We start from the raw sequence: 23,597 nt of genomic DNA, 5'->3' as shown, positions 1-23,597 counted from the left end.
TGAAGTGTTTTGTTGACTTTCATTAAATAATGAACACTAACCACTCTGCGTTTTGGTCCTCTCCTTCTGTCAGCGAGGACAGCCGTTACAAGTGTACTATATATATATTTATTGTGATTATAGATTATATAGTGATGGGCAATTCCAGGGTAACGGAATTAGGCTTTGACTCTGATTTTTCACTTTAAAATATATGCCAAACAAAAAACATTGATTTAAAAGTTTGACAAACCATACAACTCTATGCTCAAGGACTACTGAAATGTACACCGAAAATTTCACAGAAACACATTTACTGGAAGAAATGTGCAGATGCAAAGTTTGGTAACAGAATTACAGTAAAATTTCATTCCCTTTTTTATGTGAACACGTTTTCCAAAAACTCTGCTCCAAATTAAGATTCAAAGATGTCTGCAGAAAGAATCGGGTGTCAGCTATGACATGACAAAAATCTATTTTGGTTATTGAACTACAGTAGGTGAAGTGGATTTAAATCCGGTAACGGAATTACGATAACAGAAAGGGGGATACCTAGTCAGTTGTCCAACTGAATGTATTCAACTGAAATGTGTCTTCCGCATTTAACCCAACCCCTCTGAATCAGAGCAACCTTCCGGTTACTGGCCCAACGCTCTAACCACAAGGCTACCTGAAGCCCATCATGGGTCCCTGATCTGTACTACACAGAAATGAATAATGATGGATATGAATATCATTCTATTCATGGTGATGTATCCTGAATAGATACACAAAGGTAGAAATATGCAATATCCTTCTTTTGCATGTTTGGGTATTATTCTACACACTGGCTATTATTGTAATGCTCTCCGCCCCCAAACAAGACAACATTTGGTTGGTCCAGGCCAGACCAAATCTGAAACAATCCTAGACGTCTATATTTCACAGAGCAGTACAGCACAGTAAAGCACAATAGAGTACAGTACAGCACAGTAGAGTTCAGATATGTAGAGTACAGTAGAGTACAATATAGTACATTATACTGTACTCTTGAGTGCTCTACTGTACTGAACTCTACTGTACAGTACAATATAATACTGTACTGTACTCTACTTAATTGTACTGTTCTGTACTGTACTATAGTGTTCTCTACTGTACTGTACCATGCTGTCTAAACTTGTGAAACATAGACGTCTTTGATTGATTCAGATTTGGTCCGGCCAGGGCGGACTGACCAAATTTAAACTAAGTCTCAACGTCCATGGACAACACAACGTCTGGTGTCGGTCGGTGCTTAGTGGGTGAGGATGCTTGTTACAGTAAATGGAAAGAGTGTAGATGGTAGGTGTCAGTAAGAGCCAGGAGAAGTGACATTAATTGGAGAGAGAGAGAGAAGAAAGAGCGGGCAGAAGAGGAAGAGGGAGAGTGAGAGGGAGGAGTTGTCCAGACTGTTTTCACACTCTTGCTTTGAAGACCAGACGACAGAAAGAGAGAAAAAAACAGTTATGAGCTGAACATAACAGTATGTAAGTGGAAGGGAGGACAGTAGCAGGTGACCCAACTGTGACCCAACTGTTTGTTACTACTATGATTTCCCATTGTAGCAAATTCAATTGCAGTAATTATGTTACAGATTTGTTTTACTTTACTTCAACATTATTGTGTTTTGATGTACTTCTAATACTGTTTAAGACTTTTTCTGGTAAGTATTGTTGTCACATGTGCTCCCTCTCCGGCCTCTAGGTCACCAGGCTGCTCGTTATTGTGCACACCTGTCACCATCGTTACGTGCATTATGACACTCACCTCCTTGATTACCTGCCCTATATATGTCACTCCCTTTGGTTTCTTCCCCATGCGTCATTGTTTCTGTTTCATGTGTGTGTGTGCTGTTAGTGTTTCTTGTTTTGTATTAAGTTCCGTTTATTTTATTAAAACACTCACTCCCTGAACTTGCTTCCCGACTCTCAGCGCACATCGTTACAATTGTCTAAGACTCCTTTTCCATCTGTTTGACCAGAAATCAAAGCATTTGCTTATTCCTCATTTTTAGCATAGATAATGTTTGAAAAATGTATATATGCATTAATTTAATTTAAAAAAAAAAATAGATATATCCTCTTAGCTTTCATTTGACACCAAATTTGATGTGCTCCTATGAACTTCACATGTTGGTTCTCATGGGTCCTTTTACATGGAAATTACTTGGTGCTCATGGGTCCTTTTACATGGACATCCCCTGATTCATCCCGTCCCTTCCTAGCTTTGAGTTGGTGAGCTTTCTGATTCTTTACAATTAAATGCACATCTTTGTCTTTATGTGAAAATGGCCATGCAGCCTACAGAAGCACTGTCAGCGCTATCGCTTATGAAATATTCCGCTTATGAAACATTTCTTGTAACTTTAATGCGCAGGGAGCTGCAGCTGTGAGGACTTCTCTCTGGTCATGCGGGGGAGTGTTACAGAGGTAGCAAGGTTGCATAACCACAGAACACTGAGAGAGATGGACAGAGTGGTCGCAACAAATGCAGGTATTAATACTAGGCCGCTGTGTGCTGTATGATCTGTGAACTTCTCAACCAACGCTCTCTGTAATCCCTCCCTGCTATCCTTCATCAGTTTCATGAAGAGAAATCAAAAGGCAGGAGAGTTTATCTGATAACTGGGATTAGATAAGTGTAAATCTGTGGACAATGTATTTGATTGCTTTTTGGAGAGGATTAATGTTGCTAGCGTATGCTGATCGTCATCCGTTGTTCAGTCAGAGACAGAGCATCGTTGTCCTAATATTAGACATGGATAAAGATAGTAGACGTTTAACCAGAGAATGGTCAGTCTGAGTTTACATTTGCTGGTTATTTAACATATTTAATGAGATCGACAAGTCATTCTTATCAAGGTTGACTGGTACAGTTTCTCTAATATAGCTAAATGAGCATGTGTTTCGAGTTGATGAAAGGTCATCGTTTGTTCAGGAGAGAGATACTGTATTACCCTATACCCCACATACCAGTGTAGTGTGGATTAACACACAGTACAGTACCTATGCATCCCATAAGCTGCGTGGATGTGTCCTTGTATAACCCTCCTGTGTGGAATCCACTGTGGATGGCAAAGTGGGATAGCAGCACAGCATACATCACTGTCGAGGCAACAGCCAAAATCACAGCCAGGTAATGTTTTTGTCTCGGAGAAATACGGTGTGAATGGTTTCTCTTTTTTGCTAGGCAAGCAAAAATTGTGAGATTTTCAGCAACAGTACCATTTCCCGGGGAAAGGTTGCCCAAGCCACAGCTGTAATAATATCAATAAACTGTAGTCTTCCCCTCTATGGAAGTTCTCAATGACATGTGGAGGGATGCGTAATGAGCAGGTACAGTAGGGATGGTACCATTCTGTTGCCAGATTTCAGTGGATTGTTCTCTTGCCCCTCAGTCAATTAGCCATTAGGCCATAGTTGATTCCAGCCATCACAGTTCCTATGAGGACATTAGTTATGAAAAAATTGATAAGCCCCAATTTAGAGTCTGTTTAGCTATCATTGCACTCATGTCATGATTAACACTCTTTGCCATATTTAATTTAGCTAGGCATGTCATTTAAGAACAAATTCTTATTTACAATGACGGCCTACCCCGGCCAAACCCTAACCCAGACGGCGCTGGGCCAATTGTGCACTGCCCTATGGGACTCCCAATCACAGCCGGTTGTGATACAGCCTGGAATCAAACCAGGGTCTGTAGTGACACGTCTAGCACTGAGATGCAGTGCCTTAGACCGCTGCGCCACTCAGAAGCCCAACATATCACATGGAGTACAAGGAGTGGAATGTTACCTAAACAGACTGTTCCCCCAGCCTGGTCTCATAGACTAGACATAACATAGTAAATGTAAATCACGGACACTCAAATTAGTATGATATGTTACGTTTGGTATGGTTACCTAAGACATACAAGTATGGTTACTTAAGGCAAAAATGAAAGTAAGGTCGTTGGTCGGGGTGGATGGGTGGGCATATAACACTAACGTCAAGCAACGGAAAAGTTGGTAGTTCAAATCTCATCAGACAACTTTAGCAAATTAGCAACTACTTAGCATGTTATCTCACCTTAACCCTTTAACCTAACTCCTGAACTTAAGCCTAACCTTAACCCTAACCCCAACACCTAGCCTAGCTAATGTTGTCAACCTAGCCACATAGCTAGAATTCGTAACATATCATACGTTTAGCAAATTCATAACATATTGTACGTTTTACATATTGTATGTTTAGCAATTTCCTAAACTATAATACAACTAGTAACATACTGTATCATATGAAAAATTATGATAGACATCCACAAATTAATACATGCCATACAAAACTTAACATATCATACTAAATGGAGTGTCTGGGATTTACGTACTAAATAATACGAAGTTGTCACGTCCACTCCCACTCCCCCTCCAGCAATCGATGTTGCTGGTCTACTAACCACTGTCCTGGCAACCCATCCTGATGCACACCTGGCAAGCTTCATTACGCAGACCTGCGCCTCATTAGGACTTCATCACCTCCCTGATTACTTCCCCTTTATACAGTGCCTTCGGAAATACTTTTTCTACATGTTGTTACATCTCAGAAATCTACACCCTATAATGAAAAAGCGAAAACAGGTTTTTAGAAATTTTTGCAAATTTAGAAAGAATGAAAGAAATACCTTGTTTACATAAGTATTCAGACCCTTTGCTATGAGACTCAAAATGAAGCTCAGGTGCATCCTGTTTCCATTGATCATCCTTGAGTTGTTTCTACAACTTGATTGGAGTAAACCTGTGGTAAATGCAATTGATTGGACATGATTTGGAAAGGCACACACCTGTCTATATAAGGTCCCACAGTTGACAGTGCATGTCAGAGCAAAAACCAAGCCATGAGGTCAAAGGAATTGTCTGTAGAGCTCAGAGACAGGATTGTGTCGAGGCACAGATCTGGGGAAGGGTACCAAAAAATGTCTGCAGCATTGAAGGTCCCCAAGAACACATTGGCCTTCATCATTCATAAATGGAAGAAGTTTGGAACCACCAAGACTCTTCCTAGATTTGGCCGCTCGGCCAAACTGAGCAATTGGGGGAGAAAGGCCTTGGTCAGGGAGGCGACCAAGAACCCGATGGTCACTCTGACAGAGCTCTAGAGTTCCTCTGTGGAGATGGGAGAACATTCCAGAAGGACAACCATCTCTGCAGCACTCCACCATTCAGGCTTTTATGGTAGTGTCCAGACGGAAGCCAATCCTCAGTAAAAGGTGCATGACAGCCCGCTTGGAGTTTGCCAAAAGGCACCTAAAGAGTCACAGACCATGAGAAACAAGATTCTCTGGTCTGATGAAATCAAGATTGAACTCTTTGACCTGAATGCCAAGCGTCACGTCTGGAGGAAACCTGGCACCATACCTACGGTGAAGCATGGTGGTGGCAGCATCATGCTGTGTGGATGTTTTCAGCAGCAGGGACTGGGAGACTAGTCAGGATCGAGGCAAAGATGAATGGAGCGAAGTACAGAGAGATCCTTGATGAAAACCTGCCCCAGAGCGCTCAGGACCTCAGACTGGGGTGAAGGTTCACAGCCAAAGGTGCTTCAACAAAGTACTGAGTAAAGGGTCTGAATACTTATGTAAATGTCATATTTAAGTTTTATTTAAATAAATTAGCAAAAATGTATAAAAACCTGTTTTTGCTTTGTCGTTATGGGGTATTGTGTAGGTTTATGAGAAAAAAAAACAATTTAATACATTTTAGAAAAAGTCTGTAAAGTAACCAAATGTGGAAAAAGTCAAGGGGTCTGAATACTTTCCGAATGCACCGTATAGCACTCTGTCGTTATCACCCACCAGGCAATATTGTTTGTGTTTCCATGTTCAGACGCTGTTCTTGTTTTGTATCGTTCAATGTTCTTCGTCATTAAACTCACTAACCACATTTGCTTCATGACACTCTGCGTCTACGTGACAGAAATGCTCCGAGACCAGGTTGGGTTCCCAGGCCAGAGTGGTACAGCTCTTTATGAAACACTGTATTGAGAACTGTGGACTATCAGACATCCACTCCCTTTGGGTTGTCAGGACCTCCTTTAAATGTTGAGCCTCTTCTTTTTATTTTTTGGACATTTGGGAAATTCTGGACTGCCCTAGTTATTATGGGATCAATCTACTGACCTCACAAAGAGCCTTTTCACAATCCATTATTAGAATGATCCTGCTCTTCTGATTAGAACATGATTATGTATCACAGATTAAGTCATCTGTTATGTAACGCTCCGAATGATCTTTGGTTCTGTTCAAGGCTGAGAAGAGATGTACAATTGTTCTCTCAGCCTCCTCCTTGTATCAGCCTCCCCCTAGTGTGAATCCATCCTTCTACTGCCAGCACCACTCCTCCTCCTCATTTACATACAGTAATACCTTTTTTTAAGAACATACTTAACAAGTATCTAGAATATTAACTCTGCTAAAATGATATTTTTTTTAGCAATGGAGTTAACCCCTAATCTATACTCCCAAAGTAAGACATTTATTTCCCAGTTTATAGTCTATGTAGTTGTACCCAGTAAGAGTTTATGACCTGAACATGAGAGAGAAACCCTGTCCACTTTAATGGCCAATTTGTGATGGTGCTAGGCCATAGAAATGCATTAAGAAAACATTACATTATATGACAATCTTGCTGTCCGCCACATATTACTTTTATTACTGAACCTCTATCCCAACTCGCAAATAATTTAGCCCTCATTTTGTGAAGAGAATATTACGAAAGATAAGATTAAGAAACATGTTTGTCTGTACATTTGTATTAGTGCAACAGAAATTCCAAAAGAGTTTCAATGCAACAGAAATGTATTTTCTATTTGCGTGAAATGTATTTCTAGAAACTCCACACAAAATGCTTGTTGTTGGATGGTTGTAAAGAAATCTTGTCTAGGACACATCAGAGACATGGCAGGTGCATTGGGAGACAAATGAACCCAGATGCCCAAACTTGCCCAGATGGACACGTGTCTAGGTGGAGAAGCAAAAGGTATTAAGGTAACTGCTTTTGCATCCATCCTTTCTTGAAGAGGTCCAACTTGGGACATGTTTGAGAAACAAGTCCCGTCAATCAGTGTCAATTAGAGGAGCGTTCAAAGTAAGGCCACATCCTGGGTGTCAGATGCTCTCTCCATACCTAACAGCAGGCTACATAATTACTGTGCACAGCCTCCTAAAGAACCCAGGGTCTGTGAGTGTGGACGGCTGCATATGAAAGGGCTGCCTTTCATCCGCCTCTTACATGTAACTATCTACCTCCTGAAGAGAGAAGGTTCCACAGTGTGGAAGAGGAGCTCTCCATTGGAAGTCTCTGTTTCATGTCCAACCTAAGTCCCTTTCAGTTATGCACACAGCAGTTATGCAATGCCATCATACCTGCAGTGATCTTCAAAGCCAGCTCGTCTCTAGCAGCTCTCATTTTGCCCCATCTCTCTGTGTTGGGGGATACACACACCATCAATAAGCTCTTCCTTTATTGATTGCATGAAGAGTGAGTCTATGTGCACTCATACTGGGCTACTCCACCTCCAGTCTCTTTTAAGAGGTGTTAGGTTGGCTTTCTAACTAACAACTGAGCCCAAACCAGCCTCTGGGATTGGGGAGTATAATCACATTTGACTCGCTGTGTGGATTGTAGCAGGTTTCAGATCATTCCAACGTGGCACTTTAATTGTGCTCTGTATGTGATGCAGGATTTGCATACCATCCGTGCTGGCATCAGTAATAGAATAAATGAGCACAATTTCAGACAGAATCCTACTGACAGAGAGACTCAATTAATGTTTTCCTCTTCCATTTCTCATTATAGTAATTAAGAAATATCATACAAGTCGTCAGATTTTTTTTATTTTATAAAAAATGAAAAACTAGACTACAGTATCTATGAATTTTGGTATTAGAGAAATGTACATTTTTTCAGTATAATTCTGTGATTAATGTTTCAATATTCAGCGCATTATTTTTCCATAGCCGATATTTGAAAAATAAACGATATTGCTCTTCAACAGAATTTCGATGAAAGTATTTCATGATTTCATTTATTGACATATTACTTTAATCTGTTTATGTATTTGAAGCCAGGAAACAAAACAAAGCTCGAAGGTACCCCAAGGAGCTTGTAATTGTGTGGGATGGGCACATCTGGGTTAATTCTCTCTGGGTTGTCTGCATGGTGACTGAAATATAAGCTTGCAGGCAGACTATTGCAGTTGAAAAACATGGCCTTGCATCACCTCTCCCTATTCATAGCGTTTCCAACTAAATTATTCATATTTTTTGTGAATTTTATTTAGTGAAAATGCATGTGTTTTAAATGTTTCATGTGCTATAAATTCATGTGGTTTAAACATGTATCGAAAAAGATTCTAGCTGAAAATATGAGATGTTTATTTGTTTTTCCTGTATATCATTTTGGAGTGTGGGGACAGGTCTCTGTGGTCCCTGGAACAGGAAATGGTTGGTAACCAGATTTTGAAAATAACCCTTTCTCCAACAGCCCACCTCTGTCGTTAGCTGTGAGCAGTGGCAGCTCATTGATGATGCGTGACTCATTCATTGCTCATTATCAGCCCACGCTCACTCTGACTCTTCCGACACAAGCTCTCCTGCTTTGGATCTGAAAGGGGGATTGTAGAGGGCGGGGAAACGGCAACGATGAAGCATAAGCAGCCTCCTGCCTCACTGTGATTGGCCAGTGCGATCCATCTAATCTGTTGTGACTACTCCTCTTTCCCCTCACTCTGGTAATGCTGGCAGCATCCATCCACAGTACACACTGTGCTGTCTCTGTTCCAGAGAGAATATATCAGTTCTGCACAGGGAGGAGAGGATTAACACAACATCAGCTCATCTGCGTAAACATTCAGGGAACAAATGAGCACCCAAGGCTTCTTCTCTTTTCTATCCAACTCCAACCATCACAGGACTTGAGACTCTCGTCGTTGGAGCATCGTTCATGCAATTCTTACTGTGGTGAGAGGATTTAAAGGAGGACACATTTTTTGCGTATTGGATTTTGCGATTTGTGTGTGCTGTTTTTGTTCACTTAGTTGAAAATTGTCAAATTGGAACAATGCAATTAATATTACATCGTTTAAACTAGCTCTAAGCATCCAGTTTTTTCCAGGGGGCCTCTAACTTTTTGGACTGCGCTAGAAGGTTTGCTGCTTGTTCATCTGATTTGGCCAACCTGAGTGTCAGAATGCCATCCAGGGAGTCTTACGAGGTCCGGAAGGGAGAGAAGTCCCTGGTGCAGAAGGCCAAGCAAGAGGCCAACCAGCAGGACATACTGGCAGCTGCTCTGGGGATGAGGATCTCAGGACCCCAGAAACCTCCAGCCACAATCTGGCAGCCTCTCAAACTGTTTGCCTATTCACAGCTCACCTCGCTGGTCCGCAAAGCCACGCTGAAGGACAACAGCCTGCCACACAAGTACGAAAAAGTCCACAACTTCAAGGTGAGACAGATCGCCACAGGAACAGTAGTTCTGTTGCACCTCTTCATACCATTCCACTCTAAAATATGGCTTGTATTTCAGCATGTTGTAGACAGGCTGTGTTTTTTTGTAGTATGCTGCTGTGGTGGCAGTTGGCCACCAGAAGGTCTGTTTGGGGGGTTATGGGGCAAGAGAAAGCCTGAGAAAACAGGACTGTTTTTGGATCTGTCCACTGAGTGTTTTTCAAAAGGAAATCTGTTGGGCGGTCTGTAGTCCACTGTTGTGGGTTCGGGCACCAGATGGGGAGATTAGGCGATGGAAGGGGGGGTGGAAGAGTGGAAGAGTGGTATCCCCATTAGGCTCCAGTCAGCAGACTTAGCCCCTGCTCTGCTCTGACTGTTTGGGTTAGTTAATGAAGTTGGGAGCTGGGGGAGAAACATTCCCTCAAAGGTTCTAGAACTGCTGACACTTACAGGACTCCTGCTTCCCTCTTCCCTTATTTATTTATTACTCTGCCATGCAGTCCATGCTGAATGCGCCGTTAAATCATTTGAAGGGTCTGTCACACATTTAACTGTTTCAAGATCCCTTCACAACAGGAAGCAGTCTGGGCTGATATGGTTAGGGTGTAATAGTTATTGACAGAGCATTAAAATGAATAATCATCCTAAACCTTCTGTACAACCAAGATATCTCTTTGAAGTTATGATTACAAAATATGATTTAAAAAAATGAACATTGGAGACAAATTTAACCAAATAGGCCAGACATAACAACCAGTGGTAAGTTTTATGGGTTAATTAAATGTTCTGGTTTTTCCACACACACACAAAAAAAAACGTGTTTTATTGTCACATACACCAGATAGGTGCAGTGAGATGTGTTGTTTTACAGGGTCTGCCATAGTAGTACGGTGCCCCTGGAGCAAATTAGGCTGAAGTGCCTTGCTCAAGGGCACATCGACAGATTTTCCACCTTGTCAGCTCAGGTATTCCAACCAAATAGAATAAGGTTTTCTTTCCCTCTAAACCATGGATCACAAAATAGATTCTAACCATCCTGCAAATAGTATAGTCTGATGAACTCAGTTCATCAGACTTGATATCATCTTCACCATTGTATACCGTGGCGGATTGTTTTACTGCTAATCCTCTCATGCTTTCCCTGCTCCCATAGTGAGTTTACACAGTGTATTGGTGAGGGCGCTCTCACCTCATATCAAAGGGGCCGTTATTGCCTCCGTTGTGTAGGAAAACACCTCAGAGGGTGGCAGCACTGCCTCCTCCCCAGAGGTCTGGATCAGGCACTCCTGATTGGCTGAGCTGTTGTTATGTTGCCTGGCGGAGTGGGAGCTCCCTTCCCTGCGTGAGAATCCTTTAACCGTTGCCGTAGCACATTTCCATGACAACATTCCCTCCTCAAACTGGCACCGGGTCAACGGTGCCCACCCATCCTCCCCCGTTCTGCATCACCATCACATCACCACCACCACTATTCAGCCTGGCCACTCATTAATGGTTAGCATGGACTAGACATCCTGTCAGATTTGACTGGGCTCTAAACACCCCTAATCTACAACACACGCACAGATAATCCCTTTATTTAACTAGTTTAAGACGCCGGCATTGTGGTTTTCTCCGTGGCAACCTGGGGAAGGTATGGTACCTGTGCAGTACATGACTGCAGCTTCTGACTGCCAGCTCTCTTTCTCTCTCTCTCGCTCTCTTTCTCGCTCTCTCTCTCTCTTTCTATCCTCCAGGTCCACACGTTCCGGGGACCTCACTGGTGTGAATACTGTGCCAACTTCATGTGGGGGCTGAAGGCTCAGGGAGTCAAGTGTGCAGGTACGTACTGTGCTATACTTAACAGTAGACAGCCACTATACAGCTGCTGCTCCTGGCTGCTCTTACTTAACAACACGCTGTTCTCTATTTATAATGGACTTTGATGTTCTCACCCGCAGTATGTGGGTAACCTGGTTTTTAATGTGAGTGTTTGTAAGTATAACCTTGTATAATAGAGTGAAATAAGAACTCAATATCAAGCATTTACTCAGTGTGATGTAATCCATACTCCCACTAATGTGAAAGCCGTGCTTTAAGAGCAGATTGTGTGTTACTGTACTAATGAATGAGAGGTCAAGTTGATGAGTTTGCTTATGGCTACCATTCCACTGTTCAAATGACAAGCTATAATGAAAATATTCCCATATTCTCACGTAATGTTCAAAGCAGTTGTTTTCCACTCAACGTCAGACTAATAGTGTACTTATATGCACTCTATATGCACTCTATATCCTGTCATATTGATCAGTCCATTATCATAATGTACAGTGGCGTTCGGACTCAGACTGTCTCTCTCTCTCTCGCCCTCTCTCCCTTCTCTCTTCGCGCTCTCGCTCTCTCTCTCTCTCTCTCTGTGCTCCAGTTGCAGGGGAAGTGGGGGGTTGAGAATGCCTCTGTGGATTCATGCGGAAATACTCACTTGATGGTCTCTGAATAGATTCACAATGTTCTAACACGTGTACGCCTAGGCCTATTTATCCAATCAGGGTTGATATTACTAGTTGAGTGATTTTGCTTCCTTTTGAACAATAACCAGTAGCTGATGTTTTGGAGCCATTTACAAGATGTACAGTATAGTCATGAGATTCCTTTGTTGCCATCTAAGTGTTTTAAAAATGTTTTTTGAATGTATTATAGTGATTTCATATCATTTTTAATATCACAGGATATTAGGTAACAAGCCATTTTATAATGCTAGGATAACGTAAAAATGTGGCATAATTGTGGCATCCCATGAATGTCGTGTAAAAAATGGGATCATATTTCTGCAGTGAATGCATACTTTGCCATTGTAAAGGTCCCTAAAAAGGATTAACTAATTAGCTTGAGAGCAAAAGTTTTTGGAACACACCACCCTTACAAAAAAACAAAACATGTCAAATTTGCAGTTTCACATGTGGAAATCGTATTTTCACATGTGAAATCGCACTTTCACATATGAAATACAGTATCTGTTTTCACATGTTGAGCTTAAACTTCCTTCATTTGTGAAACCATATTTTCATATGTATTACGTTTAGAGTTCACATGTTAACACCACCTTTTAACATGTGAGGAATTGCGAATTGCAGTTTCGCATAACATTTGTGGTTTCACATGTTAACTTTCATGTGGGAATTGGATATGCAGTTTCACATGTGAAAAACAATCACATGTAAAAATCTAATTTGCAGTTTCATATGTGAAAAACTTTCACGTGATTGTTTCACATGTAAGAAAACTTGACACTTGACATTTGTTTAAACAAACTTGACATTTGTTTAAACAAACATGTTTAAAACGAAAATGTTGATATCATGGATGGTTAGTCCATGCATTCTTAGCATAATCTATGGATTTAAGAGTGGTTGCATTTCTCCAGCCCCATCCCTCAGCTTTTTACCGAAACTGTGGTGAGGAGTACACTTTGTTAATGTTTAAATTAAGGATTGCGGCTTTAAACACCTTCAATAGAGTAATTGTGTCATTATATGGTGTAATCCTCTATTAAGTGAGTTACTTTTGCGCCATTAATATCAAGCAAAACTTCTGAAGTCGAGAACAACATTCTTCGAATTGCCAACAAAAATAATGATATTGAAAGCAAAACATAAACCCCAAAGTATTAATAGCAAAACCAAATATTGCAAGGAAATCCTTTTTAAATGCGAGGGTAAAAAAATAGTATTCAGTGATAATTAAAAAAATTATAATGATAACGCAATTAAATATAACGCCTCCCTCTTTTCTGCAATTTTTTGTTGTTACCCTGGCTTTTGCTTTCGCTGCCTTTTTGAAGTTTTGGCACATTCATTCCAGCAACATATCACCCTGCATCCCACTTCTGGTTTGCCTCTGAAGCTAAGCAGCGTTGGTTCTGGTTGGTCCCTGGATGGGAGACCAGATGTAGCTGGAAGTGGTGAACATAATCATGTGAAAAATGAATGTAATGTGGGGAGAAAACAAGTGAGAAATTCACGTGTCCGAAAACCATGTGTCTGATTTCACATGTACGAAACTAAGTCATTTCTTTTTTTGTATGGGATTTTTTTTGCATTGTTTTTTGATAAACAGAAGATCCCAGGTGTTGATAATTCCTCAATAAGGTATTAACGTGGACTGATGTGTGTGTTTAATATATTATTGATGGGTCACAGTGAGCCACACATATGTCTGTGGAAGCTGAGCCATGAATAATTTATGCGCTGCCTTAGAAAGCAGCTGACAATCGAATGAAAAGCGCCTATTTTTGTAGATTCTCTATAGAGTTTTTTGCCATTCCTTCAGACTAAACCCATGGCGACCAGAATCTAGGACAGTGAAGTCTTATGTGACGTTTGAATTTGCATTCCAAAAATGTGCTCCCCCTTTCTTTCTGTATGTGTTTTTGGGCAAGCGCCAGGAAGCCAGACCCTGCCAGTGCTTGTTGTGCCACATTTCCTCATCAGAGGACGCCCCCCAGTCTCATACCATCATGCCCATGAAGAAAACAAAGCTCTGGGCTCTGAGCACTGGGAAGGAACTCCATTTCCACCCGCATTAAAAACCAGAGAGCTAGGTCACACAGCCCATTCTCTATTCATCCCCAATCTATGCAACTACAATGGCGCCGGAGGGGAGGGCTGCCGTCTTATCGGCTCTTAACCAAGCATGCTATTTTGTTTGTTTTTTCGCGTTGTTCGTAACTTGTTTTGTACATAATGTTGCTGCTACCGTCTCTTATGGCCAAAAATCAGAACTGCGATTGCTCACCTCAAACTGGACAAAGAGTTCTTCTTCAATGAGTCGGACGGGAGGGATATAATACAGACACCCGACCAGGCCCAGATCCCCGTTATTCACTGGAGAAGGAAACGCAGATTTCACGGAAAGAGATCAGGGTGCCTTGCGAGGATCAGGCAACGAGTGGCTAATCTGCCCTTGCCTTCTGTCCTGCTAGCTAGTGTTCAATCGCTGGAAAACAAATGGGACTAGCTGAAAGCACGTATATCCTACCAACGGGACATTAAAAACTGTAATATCTTATGTTTCACCGAGTTGTGGCTGAACGACGAAATTAAGAACATACAGCTGGTGGGTTATACACTCCATCGGCAGGACAGAACAGCAGACTCTGGTAAGACACGGGGCGGGGGCCTATGCATATATGTGAACAACAGCTGGTGCACGATATCTAAGGAAGTCTCGATGGTTTTGCTCGCCTGAGGTAGAGTATCCCATGATAAGCTGTAGGCCACACTATCTACCTAGAGAGTCTTCATCTGTATTTTTCGTAGCTGTCTATGTACCACCACAGACAGATGGCACTAAAACCGCGCTCAATGAGCTGTATACCGCCATAAGCAAACAGGAAAACGCTCATCCAGAGGCGGCGCTCCAAGTGGCCGAGAACTTTAATGCAGGGAAACTTAAATCAGTTTTACCTAATTTAAACCAGCATGTTAAATGTGCAACCAGAGGAAAACAAATTCTTGACCACCTTTACTCCACACACAGAAACACGTACAAAGCTCTCCCTTGCTCTCCATTTGGCAAATCATAAATCTATCCTCCTGATTCCTGCTTATAAGCCAAAATTAAAGCCGGAAGCACCAGTGACTCGGTCTATAAAAAAGTGGTCAGATGAAGCAGATGCTAAACTACAGGACTGCCTTGCTAGCACAGACTGGAATATGTTCCGGGATTCTTATAATACCAACATGTTTCAAGCAGACCACCAAAGTCCCTGTGCCCAAGAACACTAAGGCAACCTGCCTAAATGACTACTGACCCGTAGCACTCACGTCTGTAGCCATGAAATGCTTTGAAAGGCTGGTCATGGCTCACATCAACATCATTATCCCAGAAACCCTAGACCTACTCCAATTTGCATACCGCACCAACAGATCCACAGATGATGCAATCTCTATTGCACTCCACACTGCCCTTTCCCACATGGACAAAAGGAACACCTATGTGAGAATGCTATTCATTGACTACAGCTCAGCGTTCAACACCATAGTGCTCTCAAAGCTCAACACTAAGCTAAGGACCCTAGGACTAAACACCTCTCTCTGCAACTAGATCCTAGACTTCCTGACGGGCCGCTCCCAGGTGGTAAGGGTAGGTAACAACACATCCGCCACGCTGATCCTCAACACGAGGGCCCCTCAGGGGTGCGTGCTCAGCCCCCTCCTGTACTCCCTGTTCACTCATGACTGCATGGCCAGGCACGACTCCAACACCATCATTTAAGTTTGCTGATGACACAACAGTGGTAGGCCTGATCACCGACAACGATGAGACAGTCTATAGGGAGGAGGTCAGAGACCTGACCGTGTGGTGCGAGGACAACAACCTCTCGCTCAACATGATCAAGACAAAGGAGATGATTGTGGACTACAGGAAAAGGAGGACCGAGCATGCCACCATTCTCACCGACGGGGCTGTAGTGGAGCAGGTTGAGAGCTTGGCGTCCACATCACCAACAAACTAACATGGTCCAAGCACACCAAGACAGTCGTGAAGAGGGCACGACAAAACCTATTCTCCCGCAGGAGACTGAAAAGATTTGGCATCCTCAAAAGGTTTTACAGCTGCACCATCGAGAGCATCCTGACGGGTTGCATTACTACCTAGTACGGCAACTGTTCGGCCTCCGACCGCAAGGCACTACAGAGGTTAGTGCGTACGGCCCAGTGCATCACTGGGGCCAAGCTTCGTGCCATCCAGGACCTCCATACCATGCGGTGTCAGAGGAAGGCCCTAAAAATTGTCAAAGACCCCAGCCACCCTAGCCATAGACTGTTCTCTCTGTTACCCCATGGCAAGCTGTACCGGAAGCGCCAAGTCTAGGTCCAAGAGGCTCCTAAATAGCTTCTACCCTAAGCCATAAGTCTCCAGAATAGGTAATCAAATGGCTACCCAGACTATTTGCATTGCCCCCCCCCCCCCCCCCCCCCCCCCCCCGAACGCTGCTGCTACTCTCAGTTATTATTTATGCATAGTCCCTTTAATAACTCTACATACATGTACATATTACCTCGACACCGGTGCCCTCACACATTGACATTGACTCTGTACCGGTACGCCCTGTATATAGCCTCGCTATTGTTATTTACTGCTGCTCTTACTATTTTTTTAACATTTCTTTTTGGTATTTTCTTAAAACTGCATTGTTGGTTAAGAGCTTGTAAGTCAGCATTTCACTGTAAGGTCAACACCTGTTGTATTTGGCGCATGTGACAAATAAAATTTGATTTGATGATGGAAAACTACATATAGTATTATATATGCTGCTGCCACTAGAGATGGTGTATTATGCTGTGGCATTAGAGATGGTGTATTATGCTGCTGTCATTAGAGATGGTGTATTATGCTGTGGCATTAGAGATGGTGTATTATGCTGCTGCCATTAGAGATGGTGTATTATGCTGTGGCATTAGAGATCGTGAGATAGAGAACCATTGGGGATCCCAGGCACGGTAAAGGTTAAACTACATGATAATGTGTTGATTGGCTACCAGCGGGACTGGCCCCTTACCTCTTTCCCCACCTCCAGTGTCAAACCCTTTTAGCCATATCAGAGCAGAGCTTATCCTCACTGGAGTGTCTTCTCCTTGCCATGGCAACAGAGCTGACTTTGCAGTAAAGCAGCGTCTTTCTGCAGGCTCCTAGGCTCCCTTGGGGCTCTCCCACCACATCATTGTGTGTGTGTGTGTGTGTGTGTGTGTGTGTGTGTGTGTGTGTGTGTGTGTGTGTGTGTGTGTGTGTGTGTGTGTGTGTGTGTGTGTGTGTGTGCGTGTGTGTGTGCTCACATGCACAACACCAGTTCAGCAGCCTTGTGCCTGGTGAGAGGCTGCCCTCTATTACACTGCCTGTCTCATACCCTTAAGAGAATCATCTCTTAAAGGTAATTACATTTCTGCATCAATGCACATGAATAAAGCCTGGTTAAATATTAAAGCCTGGGCCCATATTAATCAAAATATGTATAGTTATACCAGTAGATCATAGTCTTTTTGTGATTTTTAAATTATTGATATTTGAGGAGCAAAAATGATGACATATTTCCTCTGAATCTAGGTCTGATGTTGTCCGCTGCGGCTGAATTTCTGCCTGCACGGCCATTGTGTGCGAGCCCAGATTCTGGAGGAGAATGGAGCATGCATGTCCGACTCTCCCTCCTCCAGGCCACGTTGTTTTCAGTGGCATCTAATTCCTTCTAAGAGCCTCTGTTACAAAGCGGCGCAGGGGTCGCTCTGCGTCTGTTCTCTGTAGGCTGCTGTGCTGTGCTCAGTGTGCTGTGCTCCCTACAACCTGAAACCTGCTCTGATTCTGAGGCAGGCAGTTGCACCTCAGGCCCCAATCACTAGTACTGAAGACCAAAGCAGCGTGGGATGCTCATTAAAACTACATATTCACTGCTTAGAAGAGCATAAATGAGGAGCATGTTGAGCTACAAATTATTTTTGTGTGTAAAAATGACAAAACAAACCAAGCCACATAGGAAAATCTAGAATAAATTTGTTAGCTATAAATGTGTTAGCTATAAGATCAAACTTTGTGGAATTTGTTATGAATAATTTTTATGCATGAATGGCACACTGTCTGAATGAGGGATTGTTTGTGGACCTGTGTTCCACTCCGGTGCTCAAGGTGACTCCAATAACACCCCTGGCAGCTGACCAGTGAGTGAAGTCAACAATAGAACAGAATTCTCCAGTGGTCCAATGACTTGCTGACGGCAAATATTGATCAAGAAGATGTTGGCCTTAGCAAGCAAAAACAAAACAAGCCAGTCAACTAAAATGAAATGAGCAATTTGGGGGGTGCAGGCTAATCATTTTGGTACACTTCAATGCTCAATCAGGTCTATTATTTCTCTGGAAGATAGTATCATTGGAAGATATCCCTCTTAGGGTCGTCCACTCTGACTCTCCTCTTCCTCTTTTCTTTCAGATTGTGGTTTGAACGTCCACAAGCAGTGCTCCACTATGGTACCCTGCAACTGCGTGCCAGACCTGAAACATGTCAAGAAAGTATACAGCTGTGAGCTCACAACTCTGGTGAAAGCTCACAACACCAAGCGACCCATGGTAGTGGACATGTGCATACAGGAAATTGAATCAAGAGGTGGGCAGAAGATAGATGGCCATGGCTCTATGAAAATACTTTGAAATTACACCATTCACTCCCTCTTTCCTTTTCAGGAAATGTTATATTTTGAGAATTGTAAAGGAATTGTAATGTAATGTGATGGACTTGCACACAAACCCAATTCAGTGTAGGTAGTAGAAGGTGAAGGACTAATGATTGTAATGTTGGTCCTATCCATTAATATGACTTGGAGAGCTGATGGGAGGCCTGGTAATTGTACATGTGTAATGGAGAATAGTTTACTGTGTTGCTGCTGCTGCCTCAGTTGATTGCATTCCAGTTGAATCACTCAACGATGTAAAACCCTCATTTCTACCTCATTGTCTAGCCCGGTAATCTACGTCTGTAACTAATGCTATGTTTGATTTATGTCTTTATTATTTTGTCCAATGGTGCGGAAAACTATTTGCATCTGCCCATGTTATTCCCTGTGTGCTATTGTAGACATTATTAATTTCTCATGCATATTGAAGAGCTGTTAATGACATTCTCTATGTTGCCCAAGGTGACCGCTGAAGGTGAATTTGCCTCTATTTATTTTGCTCTTGGATGCCCGCTTCAGTGTTATGTTATGTAAATGCAGAATTTTTCATGAATCCCTCTCTATCCCTCTGTCATAGGTCTGAAGTCTGAAGGGCTCTACAGAATGTCTGGATTCAGCGATTCAGTCGAAGATGTCAAGTCGGCATTTGACAGAGGTATGTCTTCTTTTGACACCCTATCCTTCTGTTCGGGTGTTAACAAACCCCTCGGGTGCCTCTCACAGTAGCATTCTTGTCAGCTCTTAGCGCCTCCATGTGTGTTCAATGTGATGGGTTAAATTTAACTAATCTTTGAGTTAAATGTTGGCAATGCGATGTGTTTGCATATTTGTGATTAATGGGAAAGTGACACATTTGCGGAGGGATTAATCTCCATCTGGAGAGCATGGCTTGTCCTGACACGGTCCACTCACAGGATTTACAGACAGGGCCATGGGCCAGCTCTGGGGATGGCAAATTATTGGACTAGTCCAAAGGCCGTTATTGGACTAGTCCAAAGGCTGTAGCTGACCGAAATGTAATTCACCGTAGTATTAAACCTCCAACTTCATTTATCTACTCCAGTTAAAGAGGTAGTTAGTCCGCCTCGTTCTCTGCCCAGTGCAGAATGAGTTTAGAAATGGATTGGGGGGAACCCTGGAGCTATGGGCTAAACCTTAGCTAGACCAGTGTATGGGAGATCACCTATGACAAGAGTGTCATTCCAGCTCACAACACTGTGATATGTAGACCCTCAGAATTAGGCCATGGCCTGCTCTGGATACTGTGTAGGACTCAGGAACAGTCGGAGTAAAGCAGGCCAGGCGAGTCAAAGCAGAGGACCAGCCTAGATTTCATCCCCCACAGTGACACAATCCCTTTAGTCCTCACCTTACACTACACCACAAGCACACCATGCTGATTGAACTCAATTTCCTTGAGTTCAATCAGCAAGACAAATGTAATGCAATGTCTTATGCACATCCAGACAGTTTTTCCCTCTTTTCTAACAAATGTGTTATATCTCTTCACAGATGGTGAGAAGACAGACATCTCTGCAAACGCTTATGAAGATATCAACATCATCACGGGAGCACTTAAACTGTACCTCAGGGATTTACCCATTCCTGTCATCTCATACGACGCCTACCCCAGGTTCATTGAGGTTGCAAGTGAGTTCAACAAAAGCAGCTTTTTCCTCTTCTCTGCTGGTTAAAACGATGTATAATTGTTTCAGTCACGCACCAGCACCATGGAAAATGTACCATGCAAGAACTACCATTGGTGTGCCTTTTCATATCTGTGGTTGAATTATGTAAATCCCTCAACATTAAAGCCATGATGCATTCAGTGAACATTTATTCAGGTCTTCCTTTTTGCTCTGTGAGTGTTCAGAAATGATTCTGCAAAATAGATCATGATGTTTTTGAGTTTTCGTTGTTGTGCTTTACTGAATGTCCACTAATTATGTATCATTATTAACAATCCTGGGCATTCAGTGGAGAATGTAATGTACTTTCATGCAGTCCACATCAAATGAGCATCAGGTGCTTCTCTCCCTTTGCAGTTGTTATGGTTCTGTTTTAGAAAATGACTCTTGTGTGGTAGTCAGTCTTGAGTGCACTCTGATGTGAAGGGGAAAACCCTCGTTCCATGTCATTTCGCCAAGCCATGACACCCACCAACTCAGATTGTTCTGAAATTCTTTCTGTAGTTAGAAACAGGTAAGATTCACATTCCTGAAACATTCTTTTGTTGAAATGAAACGTTATCTCAGAGAAATTAAGCTAATTGATTGCACCCAAATTGGCCATTTTTATTTATATGATTCAGATAATATTCAATAAATATAGTACCCAACATCAGATTTGGACCAAACTTCTTCCTACCAATGAGTAACACACGATGAATCCAAAATAATAGTCAAAAGCCACCCACTGACGCCCACACCCCACGCCAACCCCACCCCAACAACCAGTATACAGTATCAGTTCTCTATGTTTGACAAGTAGTATAAAGCCGCGGTTTGGAGTATTGCTTCTCCATACTATGAAATGTATTCTCTGTGAATCTGGTGATGTTTTTTTCCCTTGTTCAGAGAAATTAGTAATTGAATTCACTCGCATTATTTACCATAAAGTAGTGTGAAAATACCAGGTTTTGACCACTAGATGCCACTGTACCTGCTATACCACCACACTCTTTTATCCAAATACTGGTCTCATTTGTTTTATTCAATAGTTCACAACATTGCCTTTGCAACTTTGGGTAGAAAACCAATAGATTTGGCTCATGATTAAAATAAATTGTGTGGTCATCCTCACAATTCAAGCCAGTCCTCCATGAAAGCAAATCAGTTTGTTCTTCTTTTAAGCTTTAACCTGTGTCCAGGAAATGGCCCCTTCAAAAAAGGTCTGGATTAGTTACTGTTAGACCATTCCTGGGTGAACAAGCAAACCATTAGGCTACAGCAGTTCTAATGATTTCAATGTTATGGTCTCTAATAGTCGTCAATGGTAAAAGGCCCAAACACACACTGTATAGTGTTTTGCAATTGTAATGGAATTGGGTTGCGTTGGGTTTAATGGTAAATGTCACTAATCACAATACATATAGAGCCACAGCTTCAGCTATAAATTCAAATGGCCAATTTGGGTGCAATCAATTAGCTTAATTTCTCAGAGATCAAATTATATTTCAGCAAAATTATATTTCAGGAATGCTTATCTTATCTGTTTCTAACTACAGAAACAATTTCAGAACAATCTGAGATGGTGAGTTTCAAAATCGTCTTTCTTGTGCGTTTTGAGGTGGAACGACCCACATGATAGTAAATAATTTCAGTGAGAACCATTGAGCACGGATATTTCTATGGGAGGTTTTGAGAGTGTCTTGTGAGAGTCTGTAGACAGAGAGACTGCTCTGCTTTGACCCCGTGCTTCTGTTTGCTTCTCAGAGCTGGAAGACCCAGAGAAGCAGCAAGAGGCCTTCCGTGAGGCTCTGGAACTGCTGCCTGCAGCACACAGTGAAACCCTGAGGTACCTCATGGTCCATTTAAAGAGGTGAGTTATTGACACCATCTAGCTTCTCTACAAAGCAATTCGTTACCCTGGTGATTTGTAAGAGCATGTTTGTTTATCTGAGACACATGGTTATAATTGAATGCTCAGATTGTTAATTGCCTCTCCTTGATGTGCCTCTTCTACAGGGTAACGTTGAATGAGAAGGACAACCTGATGAATGCCGAGAACCTGGGCATTGTTTTCGGGCCCACCCTCCTGCGTGCCCCAAACCTGGATGCCATGACGGCACTCAACGACATCCGTTACCAACGGCGGGTGGTGGAGTTCCTCATAAAAAATGAAGACATCCTCTTCTGAAAACATACATCCATTCTGCTGAGATATGGAAGGAAAGAGCCACATTTTTTTGTAAAACAGCTTGATGCTGCCTAATCACTTTTTTTGTGCCAGGACTTGAATAGTAAGGAATCTTTGTATTACATTTGTTATATATCCATTTCCACTTCTAGTGGATTAGTGCTGAACCACACTTTTTCTTCCCCTGTAACGGGTGTGGATGATGATGTACCTTAAACTTGCATGTCTGTCTCCCCATTTTTGTCGGGGCTTGTGTAGAACACTGATGGACCAGACTTGGCCGTGTCTTTATTTTGTATAGCTTTGTAGAAGTAACCCAGCATGTGGTAAAGATTGTGAAACATTGTTACTCTGCTATTATTTGTCCTGTAGATTTACAGTATCTCCCGCCCGGTTGCCTATTAGGCAATTGTTTTTGTGAACATTGTATACCTGGATGTGAAATAGACTACTGTATCTTCTCTGAACCTTTGTAATGATCTTTGACTGATCCTGTCTTTTTTGCATTTTCAGCTGTTTTATATGCAAGTCTTCTTTAGGGGAAATTCAAAGCCTCTTTCAATCAGAAAACAAGTAATCAGTGTACTTTTAAGTGTTCTGTTACATTTCCTAACAGTCAAAACTTTATTGCATTCAAACTACTACATTTGTGCAGTTAATGTTTTTTTATTGTAATATTTGTTTACTTAATTTGCTCATGTACATTTTTATTTATTAAACCTTGCTTTCTGAAAATGCACTGGTATGGCCTGAGTCATCTCAATTGTTCCAGTAACAATGAAGCTGTTGAATAAGCATTTATTGCAGTGCATGTTCATTTTAGAATATGGTAAAATATGTCCAGACACCAGACATTGAGGTACATGGCATGCTACATTTGCAAAATGACCTTGATAAAGGGGGCTGTTCCTCTCAATCTGCATATTGAAATGAACAGGCAGTGCTATAGACGGCCCAGGGCCCACATGACCGTGTGCAGCGTCCCCTCAAACTATGCGTCAATCACAATGATTCGCTCTGAGATTAAAACAAAACCCACAATACCTTTAGGCACGGC

General features: G+C 42.2%; 1 protein-coding gene across 6 annotated transcripts; it reads left to right on the top strand.

Annotated features, from left to right (window-relative positions):
- The first annotated feature begins 551 nt into the window (after window positions 1-551).
- Window positions 552-22,540, top strand: LOC120057873 (N-chimaerin-like). 6 transcript variants are annotated; one of them, XM_039006344.1, is made up of 9 exons: window positions 552-570; window positions 3,316-3,332; window positions 9,263-9,478; window positions 11,217-11,301; window positions 18,442-18,615; window positions 19,260-19,337; window positions 20,195-20,332; window positions 22,117-22,222; window positions 22,369-22,540. In XM_039006344.1, exons 1-9 carry the CDS (start codon window positions 552-554, stop codon window positions 22,538-22,540), a joined length of 1,005 nt encoding a protein of 334 aa, XP_038862272.1. The 6 variants fall into 6 exon arrangements, with proteins under 6 accessions (XP_038862272.1, XP_038862274.1, XP_038862273.1 ...); XM_039006346.1 differs by lacking the exon at window positions 18,442-18,615; XM_039006345.1 differs by lacking the exon at window positions 20,195-20,332.
- The last annotated feature ends 1,057 nt before the right edge of the window (window positions 22,541-23,597 follow it).

The sequence above is a fragment of the Salvelinus namaycush genome, chromosome 13 (genome assembly GCF_016432855.1).
Source record: "Salvelinus namaycush isolate Seneca chromosome 13, SaNama_1.0, whole genome shotgun sequence".
Classification (NCBI taxonomy): domain Eukaryota; kingdom Metazoa; phylum Chordata; class Actinopteri; order Salmoniformes; family Salmonidae; genus Salvelinus; species Salvelinus namaycush.
Note: the sequence above shows the minus strand (reverse complement) of the source record. Positions and strands in the feature narration are given on the sequence as shown.